Genomic DNA, 24,835 nt, shown 5'->3' on the forward strand with positions numbered 1-24,835 from the left:
GCAACCTACATGTGGGAAGAACCACATGTACCTTCATATACTATAGGTGTGATGGTCAGGTGTCCACAAACCTTTGGGCAAAAAGTGTAAGCATATTTTGTCCAACTGATGAAAAGCACAAGATCTTAATTGTATCAAACCTCAGTCTTCAGTCTAACGGAGAATTACAGTGTGAATTCATGATGTTTTTTCAGGGGCGGGGTTTTGAGGTTTTACTTGAAGAGGCTGCATGAGAAACTGCTGGCTTTCATAAACTCAAAGCACTGAAATGAGATATAATAGATACAATAAAAGATAATTCTTGGTTAGCACAGACATAACAGATTTCAGGACAGAAAATGTTGTTTCAGTCCAGAGACTGATTTAACTTGGGACTGGTGTGAATATAAACCCCAGTCATGCTGGAACATGAGAATAGGCTTGACAGTGTGGTGCTGCCTTGATGAACCTCCTATACATTTGTATGGGAGAACAGCATGTTTTCATTTGGCATTTAAAGACATTTAAGTGTTTAATCTACATAAAACTAATGTCAATTCAAGAATAAATAACACATTTGTGGAATATATTGTTAATTTTGTGCGGTGTTGTGATGAGCTTTTACTTTAAGTTTTTTTTTTTAACATTGCGTAGTACAATACACCAAATTCACGGGCAAAATCTTGTTTTTTTTTAGTGATATTCATCACCGGTCCGTGTGTTTTGTTGTTGTTGTTTCCAGCTCACTCACTGTTGGTTTAATCAGCTTGAAACTCATGATTCCCACCCAGTGGTCGAATCTCTCATGTTGACTTGATTTTCCAATAAAATCGGCTGAACACTTTGCTGTCTAGTGCCTGCGAAAGATCGGATCACTGAGGAAAATTTTGTGTCCTTCCTAAAAATCAATGATCTTCCTAATATTTTTTTCAAGGAGAAAAAAAATGAGGTGTATAAATGTAATACTGTTTTGAAGAGAATTAACACAATTTCGACACTCTTATACACAGCACATTCGAGCACCACCGTCATTAGTCATGCTTGGTGTTCACACTTTAAAGTGAATATACCCACTAAATTCTGGCTTTTATGTTTAAACACAAAGGATGGACCAGTTTCACTGATGTATTACTTTTAAGCCTTCTAGGTGCATAATTGTGATCTACAAGAAGTAGCCTTTATCTGTAATTCTTACCCTGATACTCAAAATTCTACATCTCTTTATTTTTGGCTTTTTGGTCTATTAATTTCTGATTGAGTTTTTTTCTCATGAATGTAAAATTAAACCAAAGGAAAATGATTGCTGGTTTGTGACCGGGGCAACAGACAGAAATGGAAATTTTATAAAACACTGAATTTTTAAATGTTCATAACTTTGTTTTTTTTGTAGACATATTTACAAAATTAAGCAAGTTTTCAGTTCAGATCTTCATACTCTTAAATTTGATACATTACACAACACTATGACAACTACTTTTAAAAAAAATGACCTGTCATAGCTAATGAGAAATACTAACGAAAGCTCTCTGACGTAAGTCTCTCTCTCTCTCTCTCTCTCTCTCTCTCTCTCTCTCTCTCTCTCTCTCTCCATATGTTCCCCTTCTGACCCCATTTCCTTACATCTATTGCAAGTTGATGTCGTGCAGGATGTAGAGACAAAGCTTCAGAACGTTCCTTAATTTTGCTTTGGAGTTCTCATGTTTTTCTCATGAGCTCAGAGCTGTGTTAACACATAACAACTCCTCTGCATTGGTTTGCACCATCTGTTCACTTTCTGTATTTTAAAATGAATAGTGATGAAGTAAAAGTCTGAACATTGATGCATCTTTTGAGTAAAATGTCATTTGTAATAATAATAATAATAATAATGTGTGTGATTGTAATGTCTACATTGTTCTTTGTGTTTTCTTTAGAGAAATGTGATGATGCTCTGGCCACGCCCCTTTCCCATAGTGCCTTCAGCAGTTCGTCGGTGTTCACCACTGGCTACACTCCTGAATACGCCAAGCTGAACAGGAGAGGAGGTGAGAGGCCTTAAACACACACCCATGAAGACACACACCAAACCACAACCATGTGTTTGGTATTTTGGGATTTTTAGACTCTCCAGTGTCAGTGCTTTGTAACAGAGTTAAAGATGAAACATTATAAGACTTCATAGAACGTTTTCAGGATGGAATGGTTTCTTGGTCACGTAAGGCACTTAAGGACTTGCTGTTATTGGAAAATAATCAAGTACAGGGTAACTCTGTTTCATGTCTGGCTGCATCACACTACCTTGTCTGACTATTTTACATTATATTACATTAATGGCATTTAGCAGACGCTTTTATCCAGAGTGACATACAACATACCCAGAGCAGCCTGGGGAGCAGTTGGGGGTTAGGTGCCTTGCTCAAGGGCACTTCAGCCATTCCTGCTAGTCTAAGCAATTGAACTGGTAACCTTTAGGTCCCAAAGCTGCTTCTCTAAGCAGCTTTTTTAGGTTAACCCTTTTCCTAAAAGAGCATGCCTTATCATGTTATATTCCTTACATAATGCATTATAGTCAAATCAAAATCATTTCTATCAAATTTTGTTACCTTTTCATAAGTAATAAACTCAAAACAGTTCTTATTAGAGGGCTCAGATGTTTGGAACTGACAGTATCGCTAACACAGGTGAATGTAAGGCATGCTCTTAATTAAACCACTGTTAGTGTGGGTCAGTGGACTTTGTGTAAATATTTAATGGGACATGGCCTTTTAATGGGGCTGCATGATCTCAGTGACACAATGTGCACCATCACACTGCTACGCCGTTTGACACCTACACACTGGTGGATAGAGAGCAGGATCATTTTTAAAGCTATTTCCCCTTGCCATAGTGCTGTATTCATGGCTCCAGGCCATGAATGCTTTCTTCGTCATTCTGTTTTTATAAGTAAAAAAAAAACCACTCTCATTTATAATTAGCGAGACTGGTTCTTGACTTCCACCAGTTAAAGATTTTAAGTCCTAAATTTTAACAGACTTTTATTATGTTTTGGAATCACTTCTACCGACATCTGTTGTAAAGAATTAGCTTCAGTTGTCATAAGAACACACACTTGCAAGCCATTAATTAGGGATTTGATGTGACTGGAGGGTAGTTTTATACTTTTCATCGCAGATGAGCAAACAACCTGTCACGGAAATATTCATGTCCCAGGCATTTTTTTCAGCCATATTCATTCCTGATGACATCACTGAGACAGGGTCATTTGCTACACTAAAACAAGCATCATCATAAAAGACTAATGAAAGGATCCAGACATTTGTATGCCAAACAGATGTTTATGCCCAAATCATTGACATTACTGAGACTGGAAATGACACTTCTGAACTGGAGAACTGTGTACAGTGTTTATAGTGATTCATGTCAGCCAAAAATCACTGGTGTGGGAAAAGGGTGTGTAAAAATCAATGGCACCCAGTGCTAGCATTTATCAGTTTTAATAGATGGTTTTCTGTTCTGTAATGTCTACCAACAATGATCAGTATGAAGCAATACACAGGTGTATACAATACCGTGTTTCCAAAAAAAAAAAAGGTTGGATGCTGTGTAAAATGTAAATTAAACAGAATGTGATGAGTTACAAATCATGGAAACCCTATATTTCATTGGAAATAGTGCAAAGACAACATCTCATCTCATCTCATCTCATTATCTCTAGCCGCTTTATCCTTCTACAGGGTCGCAGGCAAGCTGGAGCCTATCCCAGCTGACTACGGGTGAAAGGCGGGGTACACCCTGGACAAGTCGCCAGGTCATCACAGGGCTGACACATAGACACAGACAACCATTCACACTCAGATTCACACCTACGGTCAATTTAGAGTCACCAGTTAACCTAACCTGCATGTCTTTGGACTGTGGGGGAAACCGGAGCACCCGGAGGAAACCCACGCGGACACGGGGAGAACATGCAAACTCCGCACAGAAAGGCCCTCGCGGCCACGGGGCTCAAACCCAGACCTTCATGCTGTGAGGCGACAGCACTAACCACTACACCACCGTGCCAACCGCAAAGACAACACATCAAATGTTAAAACTGAGATATTGTATTTTTTTTTTAAATGTATGCTCATTTTGGATTTAATGCCAGCAACACATTAAAAAATGGGATGGGGCAACAAAAGAGCAGAAAAGTTTTGTAATGTTAAAAAAAGTAATTAGGTTAACTGGCAACAGGTCAGTAACATGATTGGGTATAAAAAGAGCATCGCAGAGAGGCTGAGTCTCTCAGAAGTAAAGATGGGGAGGGGTTCACCGCTCTGTGAAAGACTGTGGACAAATAGAAAAAATATATATTCAGCGAATCCAGAGAAATCACCATACGTAAGGGACAAGGACGAAAACCAATATTGGCTGCCTGAAAACCAATATTGGATCTTCAGTCCCTCTGGCGGCACTGCATTAAAAACAGACATGATTCTTTAGTGGAAATCACTGCATGGGCTCAGGAACACTTCTGAAAACCACTGTCTGTGAACACATTCGCTGCATCCACAAATGCAAGTTAAAATTTTACTATACAAAGAAGAACCATATATAAACAATATCCAGAAACACTGCTGCCTTCTCTGGGCCTCATTTATGCTCATTTACAATAGCTTGCACATCTGGGAATGCAGCATTAATGCTGAATGATATATACAGGTCTTGGAGCAATGTACCCTGCCATCCAGATGACGTCTTATTCAGGGAAGGCCTTGCTTATTTCAGCAAGACATTGCCAAGCAGTGTTATACACATTATTATAATTACATGGCTCCATAGTAAAAGAGTCCGGGTGCTAAACTGGCCTGCCTGAAAGTTCAGACCTGTCACACACTGAAAACTTTTGGTGCATTATAAAATGAAAAATACACCATAGAAGACTCTGAACTATTGAGCAGCTGAAATTGTATATCAGGCAAGAATGGGACAACATTTCACTTTCAAAACTATAGCAATTGCTCTCCTCAGTTCCCAAACATTTACAGAGCATTGTTAAAAATAGAGGTGATGCAACAGAGTGGTAAATATGCCCCTGTCCTAACTTTTTTTTTAATGTGTTGCTGACATCAAATTCAAAATGAGCATATATATTTTTTAAAAAATTGTTTTAACATTTGAGATGTTGTCTTTGTACTATTTTCAATAAAATATTTCCATGATTTTTGAAGGATATCCTCTACAGTACATAAGTACTCTGATTCAGCAGAGATTGAGGCATCTGTTTAGCACTAGCTCATCTGTGAAGTAGAGACAGGGAGGAAAAGGTCAAATCCCTGTCAAACGTAAACCTGCTTGTCCTTCCAAGCTGGAAATGGAAAGGTAGTGAGATGGGAAGACTGGGGACAGATGATCAGGCGAACCAATAGGAAACTAATGAAAGGGAGAGCAGGGAATTAGTTGAAGTTGGCAAAGGTGGAAAGATGGCTGTGCTCAGCATTCAGCCCAAGAATGAAATCTCTGCTGAATAGAAATGTGGCCGTGCATGAGATTGGAGTGTTAATAAGATGCACAGACCCACTGATCCCTGCACTTCATTTTTATTTTTCATTCTCTGTAGTGAATTAAATCCCCTCAGCCTGAGGCAAAATGACATTTATAGGCTATGCAACCAATTTGACTTATTTCCTCGTATTCCTCTTTGGTTTAAATACACTCTCGTATTTATTTGCATTAATCAACCCGTCATTTTAGCTTACTTTTCTCAAACATGCATTATTCTTTGTAGTGTTGTTTTGCAAACTTAGGGGGATGTTCAACATTAATGTAGGCAAATTTCCAAAGTTTGTCCGTTGTAGTTGAAAGTAAGACAGTGTGTAGGCCACAGAAGCAAATAGAAGACATCTTTAATGAAATGTTCCATTCTTCTACCAAAGTGTTCATTAATACTTTTGATTTTCTTTCCTGATTTGGTCATTTTCCAATTCCTGTCCATTAACTAGCTCTATTCTGTACAACTACAAACCAGGGAGGGTGAAGACTCCCTCCTGTACTTCCTCGGTTACTTGTGAAGCCAACTGTTGCATCTTTTTGAACTGCTGCTTAACACACTCACGGGAAGGCCATCTATCAGGCCTTGCCCTAATACATGAGCTTGGAAACACCACAATTATTTAGTGTTTCTTTGATTGACAGGGGAAAGAGTAAGTCTTTCAATCCCACATAGACAGCGAAGCTAGTTTTGCTGTTTCAGGCTCCTGGCCATGGATAGGTGTGCTGTCATTGGTATTCGGATTTGCTTTTGGTTGTTCAATGCACTGTATAATTTCTGAGAACCTGATTTGTCCAAATTTGAATGACAGTCTTATCCCAAACCCTAAACCTTTGCACCTTTTCATATGAATTAAATATGGTGATGATGGGACATTGGCAGTGAGGGTACCATTGCATATTGAGTTTTGCATGTCCTTTCAATTTCTGTGTGAGTTTCCTGCAGGTTTTTTTTTTTTTTTTGTTCGCTCTGACCTCTCAAAAAACATGGCCCCATCCAATGTCCATTCCCACCACACACTCATGCCCCTTTTCCACCAAAGCAGTTCCAGGGCTAGTTCGGGGCCAGTGCTTAGTTTGGAACCAGGTTTTCTGTTTCCACTGACAAAGAACTGGCTCTGGGGCCAGAAAAACCGGTTCCAGGCTAGCACCAACTCTCTGCTGGGCCAGAGGAAAGAACCGCTTACGTCAGCGGGGGGCGGAGTTGTTAAGACCAACAACAATAACAAGACCGCGAAAGATCGCCATTTTTAAGCGACGAGAAGCAGCAGCTGTACAAATGCGAAGTCATCCACTATTATTACCGTATTTTCTGGACTATAAGCCGCTACTTTTTTCCTAGGTTTTGAACCATGCGGCTTATACAAAGGTGCGGCTATTCTGTGGATTTTTCTTCCACCGCTAGGGGCGCTCTTCTTCTTGGATTTTTATGGCGGTTGGCAACTTAACGTATGAGGTGCATTACCGCCACCTGCTGGACTGGGGTATGGTTCAAGAGCCTATTCTACAACTAACCTGGGTGACTAAAAAAAAAAAAAGAGAGAGAGCTAGGGGCGCTCTAACCGGAAGTAGAATCAAAAATAAGATAGACGAAAAATCAATGCAAAGAAGAATTAGCAGATCTTTAGCAGATAGAACACGCATGACAAATTACTAACTGGTAATTATTTTCAAATCCAGCGAAGATGATTAAAGTGACTTGTGGTTTCAAACACAGGAGAAATGAAGGTAAATAAATACCGGTTATTTTCTCTTGGTTCTGTTCCGTTTTAATCAGCAAAGTTGCTGCCGTGTTAAAAGGCACTGTTCGGAAAGAATCTGTTCAGGTACATACATGTACATTTACAGTACAAAATCGTTCTGTACATGCAGTAAATATCTAATTTTTCAACATAGATATCTGCGGCTTATAGCCCGGTGCGGCTTGTATATCTTTTTAAAAAAAAAATTTTTTAAATAGAGCGGATGCGGCTTATATACAGGTGCGCTCTATAGTCCAGAAAATACGGTATTATTATTATTATTGTTGTTGCTGCTGCTTCTTCTGTGTTGTTTTTGCTTCGATATTTGCGCCAAGGTTTATGCAAACGTAGTGACGTAACTGACGTATACAGCGACGTAATGACATGGCTTCCCTTAGCACCGTGAGCTATGGAAAAACAAACTGGTTCTCAGCTGGCTCGCAAGTTGAACGAGTTGTGAACCAGCACCAGCACTGGCCCCGAACTAGCCCTGGAACTGATTTGGTGGAAAAGGGGTATCAGTGTTCCTGGGATGTGTGTGCATGGTCCTCTCAAGTGTCCATTCCCACCTCACACTCGGTGTTCCCAGGATGAGTGTGCATGGTCCCCTCCAGTGTCCATTCCCTTCTCAAACTCAATGTTCCCAAGCTAGGCACCAGATCCAATCACTTTTACTTATCATACCTCTGTCTTTTCCAATTATTGTATCAGAAAAGACTGGGGCTGTCAAGAATCTCAACAAACTTCTTTTACTTCACTGAATTGCCTTCTTTTACCTTCCAGATGCTTTCTTTTACTCCCCTTATCTTATCAGAACATCAGTCTCTATGGCAGGTTACAGTAAAATCACCCCACTGGCTGTCCTCTCATCTTGACCTCCTTTCACTCATCCTCTTCTCTTCTCACTATGTTACTGTTAAGCATCTCTTTTTAGGTCTACACTTTAGGTCAACCAGCCCTAATCGTTTGTTAGCTCCATACGTATACACTTATCGACAGGGCCAAGTGTGTTTTTTTTCAGATGGAATTTTGTGCCTTAAAGAGCACCCAAATCCTCTCTATCCAGAGATACACTCTGTTTATCCTGTTGAAGCCAGATTGCAAATAATGATTCTGTAATAGGACCAGATATCAAATCCTACTGAGGATGATGTCACACCTTATTACGCACCTTATCACTGCTCTTTGTGCTTAGAAAAGGAAAATGATATAGCTACTTAAGCAACTACAGATATATACGAGTATTTATATACTTATGAATATTTATACATTCACTGGATATGAGCAGTCGCACACTCTGATGGGCTACTCTACTACTAGGCTATCAGCTCATAGACCGTGAATAGAGAAAAATTAAAAACAAAATGGTGGCGCGTGCTGCTGAACCGAGTATGAAATAAAAACTCTACTTGAAAACAAAACCACAAAAAAAGCAACAAAATATGGAATAAAAGTATTTGATGGTAAGAACGTCTTTTTTTATTTTTCAAGAATTATTATTATAGCATTTTTCACAAATTGCTACTGTCATTTCACTGGCTTGGTTACATTCTGAGCGGAAATGATTTTGTCGGACGTTTTATATAGTTTTTATTTATCAAATTTGATAAAAAATAAAAATGCTCTGTTTCTCAAAATCCAGTGAATGTGGACAGAATAAAACAGATATTCCACTCAATCTCATCGTACATGGCTTATAGCCAACTCGGTGCTCTGCGCCTCGTCGCCTATCAGCTCATGTACGAGTTGATTTCATGGAATAACTGTTTGTGTATATCTCATCTCATCTCATTATCTGTAGCCGCTTTATCCTGTTCTACAGGGAAGCTGGAGCCTATCCCAGCTGACTACGGGCGAAAGGCGGGGTACACCCTGGACAAGTCGCCAGGTCATCACAGGACTGACACAGACACAGACAACCATTCACACTCAGATTCACACCTACGGTCAATTTAGAGTCATCAGTTAACCTAACCTGCATGTCTTTGGACTGTGGGGGGAACCGGAGCACCCGGAGGAAACCCACGCGAACACAGGGAGAACATGCAAACTCCGCACAGAAAGGCCCTCGCCGGCCACGGGGCTCGAACGCGGACCTTCTTGCTGTGAGGCGACAGTGCTAACCACTATACCACCGTGCCACCCCTGTTTGTGTATATACAGTGGTGCTTGAAAGTTTGTGAACCCTTTAGAATTTTCTATATTTCTGCACAAGTATGACCTAAAGCATCATCAGATTTTCACACAAGTCCTAAAAGTAGATAAAGAGAGCCCAGTTAAACAAATGAGACAAAAATATTATACTTGGTCATTTATTTATTGAGGAAAAGGATCCAATATTACATATTTGTGAGTGGCAAAAGTATGTGAACCTCTAGGATTAGCAGTTAATTTGAAGATGAAATTAGAGTCAGGTGATTTCAATCAACGGGATGACAATCAGGTGTGAGTGGGCACCCTGTTTTATTTAAAGAACAGGGATCTATCAAAGTCTGATCTTCACAACAAATGTTTTTGGAAGTGTGTCATGACATGAACATGGTGGTGGTAGTATCATGGTTTGGGCCTGTTTTGCTGCATCTGGGCCAGGATGGCTTGCCATCATTGATGGAATAATGAATTCTGAATTATACCAGCGAATTCTAAAGGAAAATGTCAGGACATCTGTCCATGAACTGAATCTCAAGAGAAGGTGGGTCATGCAGCAAGACAACGACCCTAAGCACACAAGTCGTTCTACCAAAGAAGTGTTAAAGAAGAATAAAGTTAATGTTTTCTAATGGCCAAGTCAAAGTCCTGACCTTAATCCAATCGAAATGTTGTGGAAGGACCTGAAGCAAGCAGTTCATGTGAGGAAACCCACCAACATCCCAGAGTTGAAGCTGTTCTGTATGGAGGAATGGGCTAAAATTCCTCCAAGCCGGTGTACAGGACTGATCAACAGTTACCGGAAATGTTTAGTTGCAGTTATTGCTGCACAAGAGGGTCACACCAGATACTGAAAGCAAAGGTTCACATACTTTTGCCCCTCACAAATATGTAATATTGGATCATTTTCCTCAATAAATAAATTACCAAGTATAATAATTTTGTCTCATTTGTTTAACTGGGCTCTCTTTATCTACTTTTAGGACTTGTGTGAAAATCTGATGATGTTTTAGGTCATATTTATGCAGAAATATAGAAAATTCTAAAGGGTTCACAAACTTTCAAGCACCACTGTATATATATATGAAAATAGACTTTATATGTAATTGATTTTATAACAGTTAATAGAATAAACCCCAACAAACAGACTGTTAAACTACGTCACTTCATGCTTATTCAAGTTGAATGTATCAATCAGTAGTAGAAAACAGCCAATAATGTGTGGGGAGGGGTACAAGTCATTTAGTTAATGTTTTATGAATAAATTGGGTCTAAAATGTACATCAAGCATTACTCTTGGTGAAAGTTTGCAATAATTTGCATTATTGTCTAAAACTGATTCAATAAAGATTTCTTTTGGAAATATAACAAAAGGTTTATCTTGGAGATGCAAAATGTACCCCAAATTCTAGAATGTTTTACACACACACACACACACACACACACACACACACACACACACACACACACACACACAGAGTCAGGTTCATAAGTATTTGGACAGCAGTGCAATATTATTCCTATATTTGCCTCTATTTACCACCACAATTGATTTGAAATCAAGCAATGAAGATGTGATTGAACTGTAGACTTTCAGCTTTAATTCAAGGGTTTTACAAATACTGCATCAACTATTTAGGAATTATAGCCATTTATTTTACATCGCATAATATCATTAGATAATTGTCTATTTTCTAAGGTCAGCATTGTGTAGGTGCAATAGGCTTATCAAATCAGTCTCATATAAAAAGGAATCAGTCTCATAAATTCATTAATCATTCAAGTGTCTAATAGTTTTTAGCTAAACTGTTAAAATCACTGGAATAACTTGGTGATATTGCTATAGTTTAGTGAGTATTGTAGCTCTAATGTAATACATTTACTCTAGATCTATAACATTCATATAACCACCAAATGGGTGAAGGCAATTAGAATACTTTTCTTGGCAGAGGTTGACATTTCAGTGATATTGTAACAATAAACAGGACACAGTTTATTCCAACAATATAATTTATTGAAATAGCTGACATGAATTAGCAAACTAATACTGGTCAGATATGGCAACAATAGCAGCCAAGGAATAATTCAATATAAATTGTGATACAATGTATACAAATAAGAATCAGTAGTGTGTATGATAAATAAGGCACTAATTGTGATCAGAAGTAATAAGCTATAGCCAGTGTTACAGTGTAGGGGCAAGTAGATGTTAAAATGTGATAAGGAAATCACGTGTGTGTGTGTGTGTGTGTGTGTGTGTGTGTGTGTGTGTGTGTGTGTGTGAGTGTGTGTGTGTGTGTGTGTAGAATGCGAATGGAATGCGAACTCTGTGCCAGCCGCACCTAAGGGGGATGGTCAGCACAGGAAAAGTTAAAGAGAGAGAGAGAGAGAACATGCACAATCTAACTACATACAGATAGTAAACAAAATAAATCAAACAACATGCTGTCTAAGACCGACTTTCATGTGAATCAAAATGTGTACATTTAAACCATGAATGAATTCAAATAAACAACACTCTTCACATTAACTAGCCACAACTAAGACTAACAATTGCCCATATGGCAGCCTTACTCATTAGCGATTGAAAGTGAGCCTTCTGAAGATAGCGCAGAGCACAGATCCAGGGAAAAGACAGTTTTGTTCCTTACAGCTCGTCAGCTGAAGATCCTTGGTGTCCCGTCAGTTGTCCGATGATCTGGAAGGAATCTTGTTTATACTTCGTCAATGTTGAAAAAGGGAAAAGGGATCCAGTCATCTTTTCTCTTTGAAACACTGCGTGGGCTGCAGTAACTAACCGATTCAGTTATTATTACAACTCTGCGAAGGTCAAATATATTGCACTTTAGCTAAAGGTCCAGTATCAATAGCTCGTTCATTTGTTCTTTGTCCTTCAGTAGCACCAATGCATCAGCTTCTCTCTTTCACGCGTGGAATCCACCACCAGAGAGAAAGAAATTCGATTCCGCCGCGAGTTTAAAGCAGTCATGACATCACTGTATTTGGTATCCGGTATTGTCTCTGTATCCAATACCATTACAGGGAGTCAGAAGAATGGGCGGAGATAGAACATGGCGTCGAGTACAGAGATTGGTGTGTTCAAAAATGGTTAGTATGGTTACGGGCATGGCAGTCCATCCCTACAATTGTTATAAACACGTATAAACTTCATGGAAATCTTGTACAAAGGAATGCCCTTTTTCAAGCACAAAGTAGGCAACTTGTAACATCTATTATTTTTGCCGTCTGAAGGGGAAAATTAGTGGTTCTCTTTTACCCTTTTTCCACCAACAGGGAACAGGTTCTGTTCTGGTTCACCAAGCAAATTTTGCCATTCAGAGATTTTTGACGAAAAATAAATTGGTTCAGAACGTGAAAAGTTGGTTCCCAGCTGGAACCAAAATATACAGTGGTGCTTGAAAGTTTGTGAACTCTTTAGAATTTTCTATATTTCTGCATAAATATGACCTAAAACATCATCAGATTTTCACACAAGTCCTAAAAGTAGATAAAGAGAACCCTGTTAAACAAATGAGACAAAAATATTATACTTGGTCATTTATTTATTGAGGAAAATGATCCAATATTACAGATCTGTGAGTGACAAAAGTATGTGAACCTTTGCTTTCAGTATCTGGTGTGACCCCCTTGTGCAGCAATAACTGCAACTAAATGTTTGCGGTAACTGTTGATCAGTCCTGCACACCAGCTTTGAGGAATTTTAGCCCATTCCTCCGTACAGAACAGCTTCAACTCTGGGATGTTGGTGGGTTTCCTCACATGAACTGCTCGCTTCAGGTCCTTCCACAACATTTCCATTGGATTAAGGTCAGGACTTTGACTTGGCTATTCCAAAACATTAACTTTATTCTTCTTTAACCATTCTTTGGTAGAACGACTTGTGTGCTTAGGGTCGTTGTCTTGCTGCATGACCCACCTTCTCTTGAGATTCAGTTCATGGACAGATGTCCTGACATTTTCCTTTAGAATTCGCTGGTATAATTCAGAATTCATTGTTCCATCAATGATGGCAAGCCGTCCTGGCCCAGATGCAGCAAAACAGGCCCAAACCATGATACTACCACCAGCATGTTTCACAGATGGGATAAGGTTCTTATGCTGGAATGCAGTGTTTTCCTTTCTCCAAACATAACACTTCTCATTTAAACCAAAAAGTTCTATTTTGGTCTCATCCGTCCACAAAACATTTTTCCAATAGCCTTCTGGCTTGTCCACACGATCTTTAGCAAACTGCAAATGAGCAGCAATGTTCTTTTTGGAGAGCAGTGGCTTTCTCCTTGCAACCCTGCCATGCACACCATTGTTGTTCAGTGTTCTCCTGATGGTGGACTCATGAACATTAACATTAGCCAATGTGAGAGAGGCCTTCAGTTGATTAGAAGTTACCCTGGGGTCCTTTGTGACCTCTCCGACTATTACACGCCTTGCTCTTGGAGTGATCTTTGTTGGTTGACCACTCCTGAGGAGGGTAACAATGGTCTTGAATTTCCTCCATTTGTACACAATCTGTCTGACTGTGGATTGGTGGAGTCCAAACTCTTTAGAGATGGTTTTGTAACCTTTTCCAGCCTGATGAGCATCAACAATGCTTTTTCTGAGGTCCTCAGAAATCTCCTTTGTTTGTGCTATGATACACTTCCACAAACATGTGTTGTGAAGATCAGACTTTGATAGATCCCTGTTCTTTAAATAAAACAGGGTGCCCACTCACACCTGATTGTCATCCCATTGATAGAAAACACCTGACTCTAATTTCACCTTCAAATTAACTGCTAATCCTAGAGGTTCACATACTTTTGCCACTCACCGATCTGTAATATTGGATCATTTTCCTCAATAAATAAATGACCAAGGATAATATTTTTGTCTCATTTGTTTAACTGGGTTCTCTTTATCTCCTTTTAGGACTTGTGTGAAAATCTGATGATGTTTTAGGTCATATTTATGCAAAAATATAGAAAATTCTAAAGGGTTCACAAACTTTCAAGCACCACTGTAGGTGGTTTTCCCAGCAAAAACCATGATAATGGGTGTGTCATTTGGATAGGAAGCAGAGCACAGCAATGGAGAACGCAATGGAAAAGAATACATCTTCAGAAAAAATGGAGTGGAAACAAATATCAGCAATAGCAGAACAAAAGATCGGAGGTAATCAGTGTGCTCTGACATTGCTACTACTGTTTACTTCTGTTGTATGTTGTGCAACACCCTAAGTTCATGACACATCTTTGATTACAATGGTTCGATTCAAAACTTTTGAAAATGCAGGCTGGTTCGCTTGCTTGTGCCAAGGTATACAAAATCCTAAATGGAACTGGTTCAAAAACCTGTTCCCAGTTTATCAAAAAGTAGCTTTTGTGGCCAGCTTCATCCTGCCTCGGCATAGATTCCACAAATTTATATCAGCCATGTCTCAGCCATTGCCAACTTTACTATGTCTTCCAACATTTGTTTGGTACATGAAATAGTGATGGAGGGCATGAACTCCTCAATAATGAACCTGAGGATGTGACAGGCTTTGGAAAATCAAAGAGAAAATTATGAGTGAACAAATGAAGCAGGAAGACTGACGAATTATAAAATGTTGGTATAAAATGTTGGTTGTTTACTGTAACTAAATGTCGTAGCCTAACATTAGTGGTAGAATATATTCAAAAAGTTACACAAGTAAATATAATGTCATAAATGTAGCTGCTTACTACACCTGTGTGTGAGACTATATTTACATTCACACAGTGTTAAAATCCTTTGTACTTTGATGGAGGAAAAATGAAGTGAGGAAAGACAGTTATCAGGTTTGTATTAGCAGTTGCTTACAAGCCTTTGCTTTTGTGAAATGGTAAACATTGCACCTTTTCAACTCAAATCTCTGTACAATCCACATTGCAGAACACACAAATACACGTGACTCAATAATTACTCCCCTTATTGTGTTGTTTGTCCCTGCAGTTTTTGTCAAGCATGCAGTGTGATCCTTATAGTTATTGTGTGTGTGTGTGTGTGTGTGTGTGTGTGTGTGTGTGTGTGTGTGTGTGTGTGTGTGGAAAAAAAAGAAAAGAAATGTGTGTCGATACTCTACCAGGAACATCAAGTCAAAGTTTAATGACTACATTATAGTTGGATTGGATGTTTTCTGTGTTTGCTATGTGAATGGATTGCTCTTTCCGGGTGTGTAGGTGCTGGAGGCTGGTCTCCTCTCGACACTGATCATTACCCGTGGCTGCAGGTGGACCTGGGCAGCAGGAAGCAGGTGACTGCTGTCGCCACTCAGGGTCGATACAGCAGCTCAGACTGGACCACGCGCTACCGGCTGCTCTCCAGCGACACAGGAAGGAACTGGAAACCCTACCATCAGGATGGAAACATCTGGGTAATTACTGCACTCAGTTCTGTGTACTGCTGGTTTTAGAGAACATCCTGAGATTTGCATAGACTCAAAATAAACATGAATATGAAGGAACTTCTACAACATATAGTTGTCTCCACAAAATGAGTCCAGTTGGTCAAAAAAATACAAGTTTTTTTTTTAATTGGATATTTATTATATTTACAATGAGGGGTCATTTATTAAATTTGGTGGAGCCAATCCAGATAAATTAGAGAGAATGTTCAAGGTGTCATCATCTTAATAGAAAATCAAATTTGGAGAAAATCAGCTGTAAACTTTGGGAAGTGTGAATGGAATTTAAAAAAAACAGCAGTGTACACTTTTATTTAGCCTACAAAGTCACGGCTATTTTTTATTTTTTAAAACAGTATAATATTTTGATGACCGATACAGATTAAGGAATATATTTACGGCAAAATTATAAAAATGATATGCAGATAAGTTTTTATGTGCTCTCATTTCAAATTGCTTTTCTTTGTTTTTTTTTTTATTTATTTTTATGTTTATTTTGTATTATCACATGTTTTGTATTAGACCTGCCCAGGGTGTACACTACATCTCACCTGAAGCTAGTTTCCCTCACAACCCTGATGGATAAGCAGTATAGATGATGGATGGATGTTGTGTATTACCAATAGGAATTTTTGTTCAATGTCTCCATGTGTTGTATGAGCTTAAAAGAATTCCATTTATATTCTCATTCATTTGTCACAAGTGACAGACCTGTTGCAGATCAATAGGAGTTTTATCACATGCTTTGCCATGATGCATGGATTTTGATGAAGTCCATGCCATCATATACTCAACACATCACACATTGCTGTAATTCCGTCCTGTCAGCACAGCATGCGGTGGATGATGAATGAAGCTCCTATTTGATCGTTTTGCTTTTGATTTCTGCTTGACATCAGGTATGCATGAGAATTGAGGATTTTTAATATGTAATTTATTAAAAATACGTTGAGTGTGGTTTGACGAGACTGGTTGTTCACTGTAGCATCAGGGGCTAAACTAGGTCTGACCTCCAAGCTCGCTGCTAAGTGCTTTGCGTTGAGGTGATGTTTCAGGCGTGAACTACTCTGATGGTATGAAATTCTTATTGTGGAAGTTGCACAGAATGGTGCTCCTCCTCATGTAAATTTTCCATTCGCTGGGCCAAGCAACATTTTGTCATCTGCTTCCATCATGTTTAGAAAGATACTATGGACCAGTGTATTTATGCTCAAATTGTGCTATGCACAGTGATGTATGGGACTAAGAGGCATCACAGCGTGTGATTAATATGTGTTCATTTTTTGACCAGTTATTATTTTTTATTAATTAATCCAAATTAGCATGTTGTTTTGACAACCCTGTTCCAGTACAAATGTGCAGGGATTTATACAGGTTAAATGCAAATGAAATACCTCTACAGTCCCCATTGGATTTGCACAAGTTAGATTTTAATCCAGCTGATTTCTAACAATTGTACTAGCTTCAGATGAACAAGTGGATGAAACAGTTTTTGGTATGTGAGAGGTCGTCAAGGTTTCCAATGTGATATCTAAAATCCAACTTCTGTTAAACCACAGCCATATCAATGGCTTTAATTGATTAGACAGTTCAAGTGCGGATATGGAAAGCTCACACCTTTGACTGGAAACGTTCACAAGGCTTTGTGTTTAAGTCTAAGGAAACATTCGTCTTAAGTAGGCATGCAACGATTCACGCAATTCGCGATTCAGTTTGATTCACAGTATTGGGTTCATGATTTGATTTCCCCGCAATATTTTTGATTAAAGAAATAAATAAGTAAGCAAACAAACAAACAAATAAATAAACATTTTATGACAAAAAACAGCATTTATTTTCCTATTCTCTATCAACTTACATGTTATATTTGTTGAATTGTAAAAAAAAGTTTAATTTTCTTAAAAATCAACAATAATTATTTACCCACATATATAAAAGTTAGAGTAAAGTATAATGTCCTACTAACTAAAATATTCATTTTATTATAAGTAAAAAAGGTAATAACAAATGCCTTTTCTTAATAAACTTTTATTTGTACTACTTCCATTTGCTTCTCTTCCATTTAGCTTTCAGCAGTCTGCAAAAAGAAAGCTCTGATTTCATGTTAAATTTATTTCTAAACACAACAGCTCTTTCCCATTTTAGATCTGTTTTTTGTGTGTTTTCATGTCATTAGAGAGCTGTGTTACTTCTGCCTCCGGTGAAGTCACGTGCATTCACACTACTTTACATCATTCTACCTTGTGCTGTTGAAACAAAGCAATCACAGCTAACAAAAACAAAGCAATTATGCAGCCTGATAATAATCGCAGTTCATTTTTTTATTTCAACAATTCAAATTGTCATTAATTTGTATCACGATTTATCATCCCGCGATATATCATTACATGCCTGTTCTTAAATCTTAACACACAAGGTTAAAGTGTTACTTCCTCAGCCAATATTTTCTTCAACTATGAATCGATGCTATGCTCTCCATATCAGGACGTAACAATCAGATTTAAAGCTGTAACTTTTTGAGGCAGTCTTCAGGACGGAGGATTTTGTGGTTTCTTTATTAACATGATAAGCATATTTGTTGTATTAATTTCAAACTCAAGAAAACTGAAAAGCTGGTGAAGGAACAACTGTTTATAGCTGTTATAACTTAAGTGATAACAGGAACTAATTTGTTTTGTTGACATTCCACAATATTTAATGTACCTACATATAATCAGATAAAATGTATGGCCTGTGGGGGGAAAAAAAAGTTAAAATGTGTTGTTATTCAGTGCTTTTTGGAGTAGTATTAGGAACTATGCTTCACATCTGGGTGTAAACAGCATGGCTCACTGAGTTTTATTTCTTAAGATAAAACACACACAGAAGAAACAGCTACATAATATCTTAGCATATGTAACATCTGTCTTAGCTTTATCCATTTAACAGCTGGGTGGATACATATTTTATCCTGCATCTGTTGGCTGGACTAAACGCATAATCAAACTGGAAATCAGGTGTGAAAAAGGCTGATTATAGCAAAGAAAACATTCCAAACATATCCATGTTTTTAGTTTGTATACAAACAGTAGCCTATGTATGAGAACAAACTCATATCTTATATGAAAGAAGCTCTTGTGGCAGGTCGGTGGTATTACCTCCACCCACCAGATTTCTGAAATATAGTCAGCCTGTCTATCTGGACAGACAGAACATGATAACTGGCTGGAAATTTTATGTCCAACCTTTTCCTTTAAACAGGTCACTGAGCAGCAGATCCAACTTTGACAGTTCAGAGACCTGGAGAAAGCTCTAGGTGCACACTGGTGAAAAACCTGTTATAATTGTCTACGGATTTTTCTTATTATTCATCCATGGAAGATAAATGGAGAGTTCATAAAAGTTATGAGTTCCTCACAGTTCAAAGAAGTCATGCAGTTTGGTTTTGGGAGCATTTGAAATTCAGGGTTCATCAATTGGGTTTCAGAATTGTGTGCTCAGTTGGCAGGTATGAAATCAGATTCCTCAAATGTCTCATACTAGCTCTAAAGTGTGAAGTAGGGAGTTCTTTACATTCTAAGACTGATCTACAGCACTGTCTAAGCTTTGTACTTTCTACAGATCTTTCTACCAGATAGAGTATCTGTCAAAATTTGGACACAACTTCAAATTCAATGTTTTTTTTTTTCTTTATTTTTATTTTTGTTCGAGGCCAGTGGCCGATGGGGTCCTTTCTGTGTAGAGTTTGCGTGTTCTCCCTGTGTCTGCGTGGGTTTCCTCCGGGTGCTCCGGTTTCCCCCACAATCCAAAGACATGTGGTTAGGTTAACATGGGGCAGCCTTGGACTGAAATGCTCTTGAGCAAGGCACCTAACCCCCAGCTGCTCCCTGGGTGCTGTAGCAATAGCTGCCCACTGCTCTGGGTATGTGTGTGTGTGCCCATTGCTCACGTGTGTGTTCACTGCTTCAGATAGGTTAAATGCAGAGAGAAATTTCACTGTGCTTAAGTGTACATATGATAAAATTGTTCTTCTTGATGATTTTCTAGAATCAGTCAGAAACTTAACCTCCAGAAAAGCACCTCCAAACTTTCAAGGGTAGATTTATGTGATGGGAAAGCATCATACAAACACCACCAGGATACAGATAGTCCTGGGATTAGAACTTCAAACTGTATAAAGGCTTGCTGGTTGGTGGAGAAGTGCAGATTTTTGCATGGGCAAATTGGTCTCAAAATAATCGTGTGAACTGCTGATTTGTTGGTACTCTCTGTTGGACTCTAACTTCTGATCTTATGGATCTTCTAAACAGTCACATCTTCTGGTAAACGTCAAACCTTTTGGTCTGAATGCAGCTTGAACTTGGACTTTTTTTGTTTTTTGGTCCTCTCTTTGGCCTCATGAGAAAATAAGCTATGGCCCCTTAACTGTAACCATGGAGACCAATAAAATATGCTACTTGTGATAGTTACAATCAGCTCACTGCCTAAACCCATGCTCCATTGTCTCTCTTCAGCTGCTTTAAATTAAAAAGGTACTTGATTAAACCAGGCATTAGAGTCTCAGTGTGGCTTGACTTGTAGCCAACTAATTAACATACTCACTGACTGTATAAGGTCCAAGGCCTGAGCTGGAATTAACTGCACCAAAATTAATTCATCCTGTCCTTTTGTGTAAAACTGTTGGAGACAGTTGCAGGAAGGAATACACTTGGGTACTAACAGATACAAACACGTTTTTGGAGATGGATGCAAGGAAAGATGTCCTGAAGCCTTTCCTCAGTGTTTGGAAAAAAAAAAGTTCTTGTGTTGGGATAAAATCAATGACTGTTTGGCTCTTTATTTGCAGGCATTTACAGGAAACACGAACACTGAGAGTGTGGTGCGTTACGACCTTCAGCATGTTATTGTGGCCCGATTTCTACGCTTCATCCCTCTGGATTGGACCGAAGAAGGTCGGATAGGCCTGAGGATAGAGATCTATGGCTGCTTGTACTGTGAGTGCACACACACACCACACACACACATACTCAAAACACTCACAGTATTTCAAATCTGTACTTCTTATATCCACTGAGACACCTAAGGAATGGAAGCGGCACTTATCTTGACGTTTTGCATTATTCATAATTACATTAAGGATTGCTAGCTGTATCAAAAATGTAGTGCCATTCTATAAAGAAGCCTTGAATGTGTAAAGAGATGAACTGATTATACACAATGCAGCATGGGCAAAACTACCTGAGGTCAAAATATATTTTATAACCTTTCAAGTTACAGATAGGCTACAGTTCTTGACAGAGCTAAAGAGGAGACATCACCAAACAAAGAACAAAGAAACATCAGTATAAACCATTTCTCCCTTTAATCCTTCTGGGAAATGTGTTGTTCTTGGCAAATAAAATGGATGAGCTCCAAATATTGTTGGGAAATAAAATGGAATATCAGGAATGTAACATTACGTGCTTCAACAAAACATGGTTACAAGAGTGTATCCCTGATGCTAATGCTACTATCACTGTCATTCAGACAGTATGGGTGCATATGATACAGCATGGGGAAGGAGGGTAGGGACGAGCATTGCCCAAAATCCTATTATTAAGAATACCATAATTACCTAATCCACACTTAACTAAGCATTTATTTTATACTAGACTGAGATCCCCAGTGCAGGGGCAGGGGGAAAGATAGGCTTTGTTGTGCTTGTAAACAACAGATGGTGAAATAGGACATATTACATATTTCTGTAGTCTGGACATTGAGCTGTTGGCTTTTTAAGAGCATTGACTCTGACTTGGCAAGCATCCTGGCTGTAATGAGAGATGCACAAACACTAGGCTTGAGATCAGTGCCTCTGGTGTTGAGAATGGTTATCTCATAAGTAGTAGAGGCTGATGAAGCCTTGCCCATTAATTCATGAAAAGCTTGCATTCTGGCAAGTGTAAGTTGTATCTCTAGTAGAATGGCATATTTGCTCCGGGTGCCTGCTGCAATAGATGTAATGAGTACAGTGGTCCTATAGACAGGACTACAACTATGGGAGTCATTGCAACAGGGTGAGGCACGTACTGGTACCTCTATCACGGAAATGTTGGATGGCTCACATGCCATTGTCAATGTCATTGTATTGGGGAAAATCAACTGTGGATCACCCAAAGCTGTTGGTCAAGGCATCCCCCCCCCAGGTATGCCTTTAAGTTTTCTCCCTGAAAATGAAAGGAAGATAGAAAAAATGAGGTCTAGCTTCAGCATACGAATGTCCTCAGAGTAAAAGCTATATGGCTAGTACTGCAACATCTTCAGAAACCCCTATAACGGTTGCATGTAGTGGTGTACCAGGGGTTGGGAAGGGTTACAGGGCTGGGGTTGGTGTATAAAATTGAAAGCAATGTCATGGTGTTCGTACTACAAGCTCTGGAAGTGGATAGATACAGTCCCCATGTTTTGGAAAGAAACACGCTGTTAAAAAAAAAAAAGATGTGCAATTCCATATGCAGAGGTTGGCAAATCCACAACAAAGTGGTTCAGTTAAATTGGCAGAAAGATCTTTTTGTGGACACTGTCCACTATGGTTCACAAACAAGGCAGAGACAGGACCTTTGAGACAGGACCTTTAAGCCAGGATGTGTTGGTGCGCAATTGGCCAAATCTATCGATATGCAACCAGTATTACTGATATCAACATTCTGGCCAAACAGACCATGATTCATTCTGTTGTTGACATTACTAATGAGCATTCTGTTCCCACAAGCTAGTGATTTGCCAAATGAGGCTTCATGAAGCAATGAGGCTTTCCAGCTCACTGATTCACCAAAAGGTTCATTACTCAAGGCTTCAACCAACACAGTCCTCAGTGGTGACATCTTCAGCTGAAAGTTATTACTAACAGCCAAATCAATTGGTCATGAGCCCATAGTTATGGTGCAAAAATTAATACCAGAGCTAATATAGTTGTTCTTCTGTTACCACTGTAGTTAACAGTAACAGTAATGACAGAAATAAGCCATGTAATCATATTTTTATGTACACACACACACACACACACACACACACACACACACACACACACACACACACACACACACACAGCCAGGGATGTGCACAGGATTATAGAGGGGCAGGGGCTCAAAATCAGAAAAAGGGCAGCAAGTGCATGATTTTTTTTCCCCAGTCCTTTCCAAAATATGGAAATGTAGAATTAAAATTAACTTACTAATAGGAAGGTAAGTACTTAGCTATGTGTCCTGTGTTGGTGAAAGTGATATGCAATTGCCATTTCTTTTGTGTCAGGAAAATTGTCACTCACATTATCATAGGCTTGGAAGACATGCAAAGCAATAAAACACTGGTGCATTATTATTATTGTTAAAGATTTAACATTGAACAGTGAAACCTGAACTTTGAACAAATAAGTAAATAGCCTAATGGACAAAATGATAAAAATCAGTCCTCCCTCTCATAAGGTAGAAGCCTAATATTCCAGGGGCCTTAAAGCAGTAACCTTCTGGGGGCCATGTCCCTGTAGATATTAATGACCTCATTGTGATTTATGGGTATGTCTTTTTCAATCAAGAGGAGAAGGAGATCAGAGAGCCTCTCTTCTTTGCATAAGCTTCTGAGTACATTTTTCACAAGCTTTTGTTTTTGTTTTTTTCTGAAACATAACCCACATTTGATTTGAGAACGTTGTGGAAGAGGTCAACGACTAGTTACGGTGTATATATACAAGAGGAGCTTCCCGACGATATATGATACTTGCATGTGCACCAAAGCACGGCCGAGGCATTCGATTGTAAACAGTAACAGGTCAGGTCACGTCAGTTAACAAGCAGATTATTAAACTACAGAGACTTAAATTACTTGCACAAATGTCAGTAGCCCTACAAACGCCCAAATGTCATGTACATACAGTTTGAAAGGGCTAACTGTTAGACCATAACTCACATGTTCAAGCTGCCTCACTGTCGCGTCTCCTCTGTTATCATTGTGGGAGCGCGCGCAGCGGCTTCTTCCCTCTCACTCAGTCCGCGCGCCCCAGCTTCTTCCCTCTCACTCAGTCCGCGTGCCCCCTCTCTCTGTCTGCGTGCCCCCTCTCTCTGTCCGCGCGCCCCCTCTCTCTGTCCGCGCGCCCCCTCTCTCTGTCCGCGCGCCCCCTCTCTCTGTCCGCGCGCCCCCTCTCTCTGTCCGCGTGCCCCCTCTCTCTGTCCGCGCGCGCCCTCTCTCTGGCTGCACTCAAGCAGAGCAGCAATGGACAGAGAAGCGGCAGCTCAACGCACACAACCACCGCGGATTACAAGAAAATTGGTAGATTGCCGTGGAGTTTTTGTACCGCCGTTGTTTTAAACTTCTAACAGGACTGTATTATTTATTATTAGGATTATTATTATTATTATTATTATTTTAAAAGGGCAACATTTAATTCAAGGCAAAAAGGGCAGGGGCTCAAGCACCCCTAAAGCCCTATGTGTGCACGTGCCTGCATACAGCTGTGTCAATGTATTCATATCTCATCTCATCTCATTATCTCTAGCCGCTTTATCCTTCTACAGGGTCTCAGGCAAGCTGGAGCCTATCCCAGCTGACTACGGGCGAAAGGCGGGGTACACCCTGGACAAGTCGCCAGGTCATCACAGGGCTGACACATAGACACAGACAACCATTCACACTCACATTCACACCTACGGTCAATTTAGAGTCACCAGTTAACCTAACCTGCATGTCTTTGGACTGTGGGGGAAACCGGAGCACCCGGAGGAAACCCATGCGGACACGGGGAGAACATGCAGACTCCACACAGAAAGGCCCTCGTCGGCCACGGGGCTCGAACCCGGACCTTCTTGCTGTGAGGCGACAGCGCTAACCACTACACCACCGTGCCGCCCCAATTCAATATGTTAATATATGTAATTTATGGTTATAATTGCATGTGTAAGCGATGTCTGTGTAAATGAAATTGCCACAAATAAAGAATGCACAAAAGCATAAGGAGGTGAAATTTTTTGTTGCGATTCAGTACTGATGTTTACCACACAAACCAAGGCCTCATTTGTCATTGGTTACG

General features: G+C 39.5%; 1 protein-coding gene across 1 annotated transcript in view; it reads left to right on the forward strand.

The window, feature by feature from the left end:
• The first annotated feature begins 1,275 nt into the window (after window positions 1-1,275).
• Window positions 1,276-24,835, forward strand: part of LOC132867590 (contactin-associated protein-like 2) — a 230,874-nt gene continuing 207,314 nt past the window's right edge. The window contains exons 1-4 of the mRNA XM_060900576.1: window positions 1,276-1,285; window positions 1,893-2,003; window positions 15,575-15,768; window positions 20,624-20,771. Coding sequence (XP_060756559.1) covers window positions 1,276-1,285; window positions 1,893-2,003; window positions 15,575-15,768; window positions 20,624-20,771 — 463 coding nt within the window. The remainder of the gene's footprint in view (window positions 1,286-1,892; window positions 2,004-15,574; window positions 15,769-20,623; window positions 20,772-24,835) is intronic.

This window comes from Neoarius graeffei, chromosome 19 (genome assembly GCF_027579695.1).
Source record: "Neoarius graeffei isolate fNeoGra1 chromosome 19, fNeoGra1.pri, whole genome shotgun sequence".
NCBI lineage: Eukaryota > Metazoa > Chordata > Actinopteri > Siluriformes > Ariidae > Neoarius > Neoarius graeffei.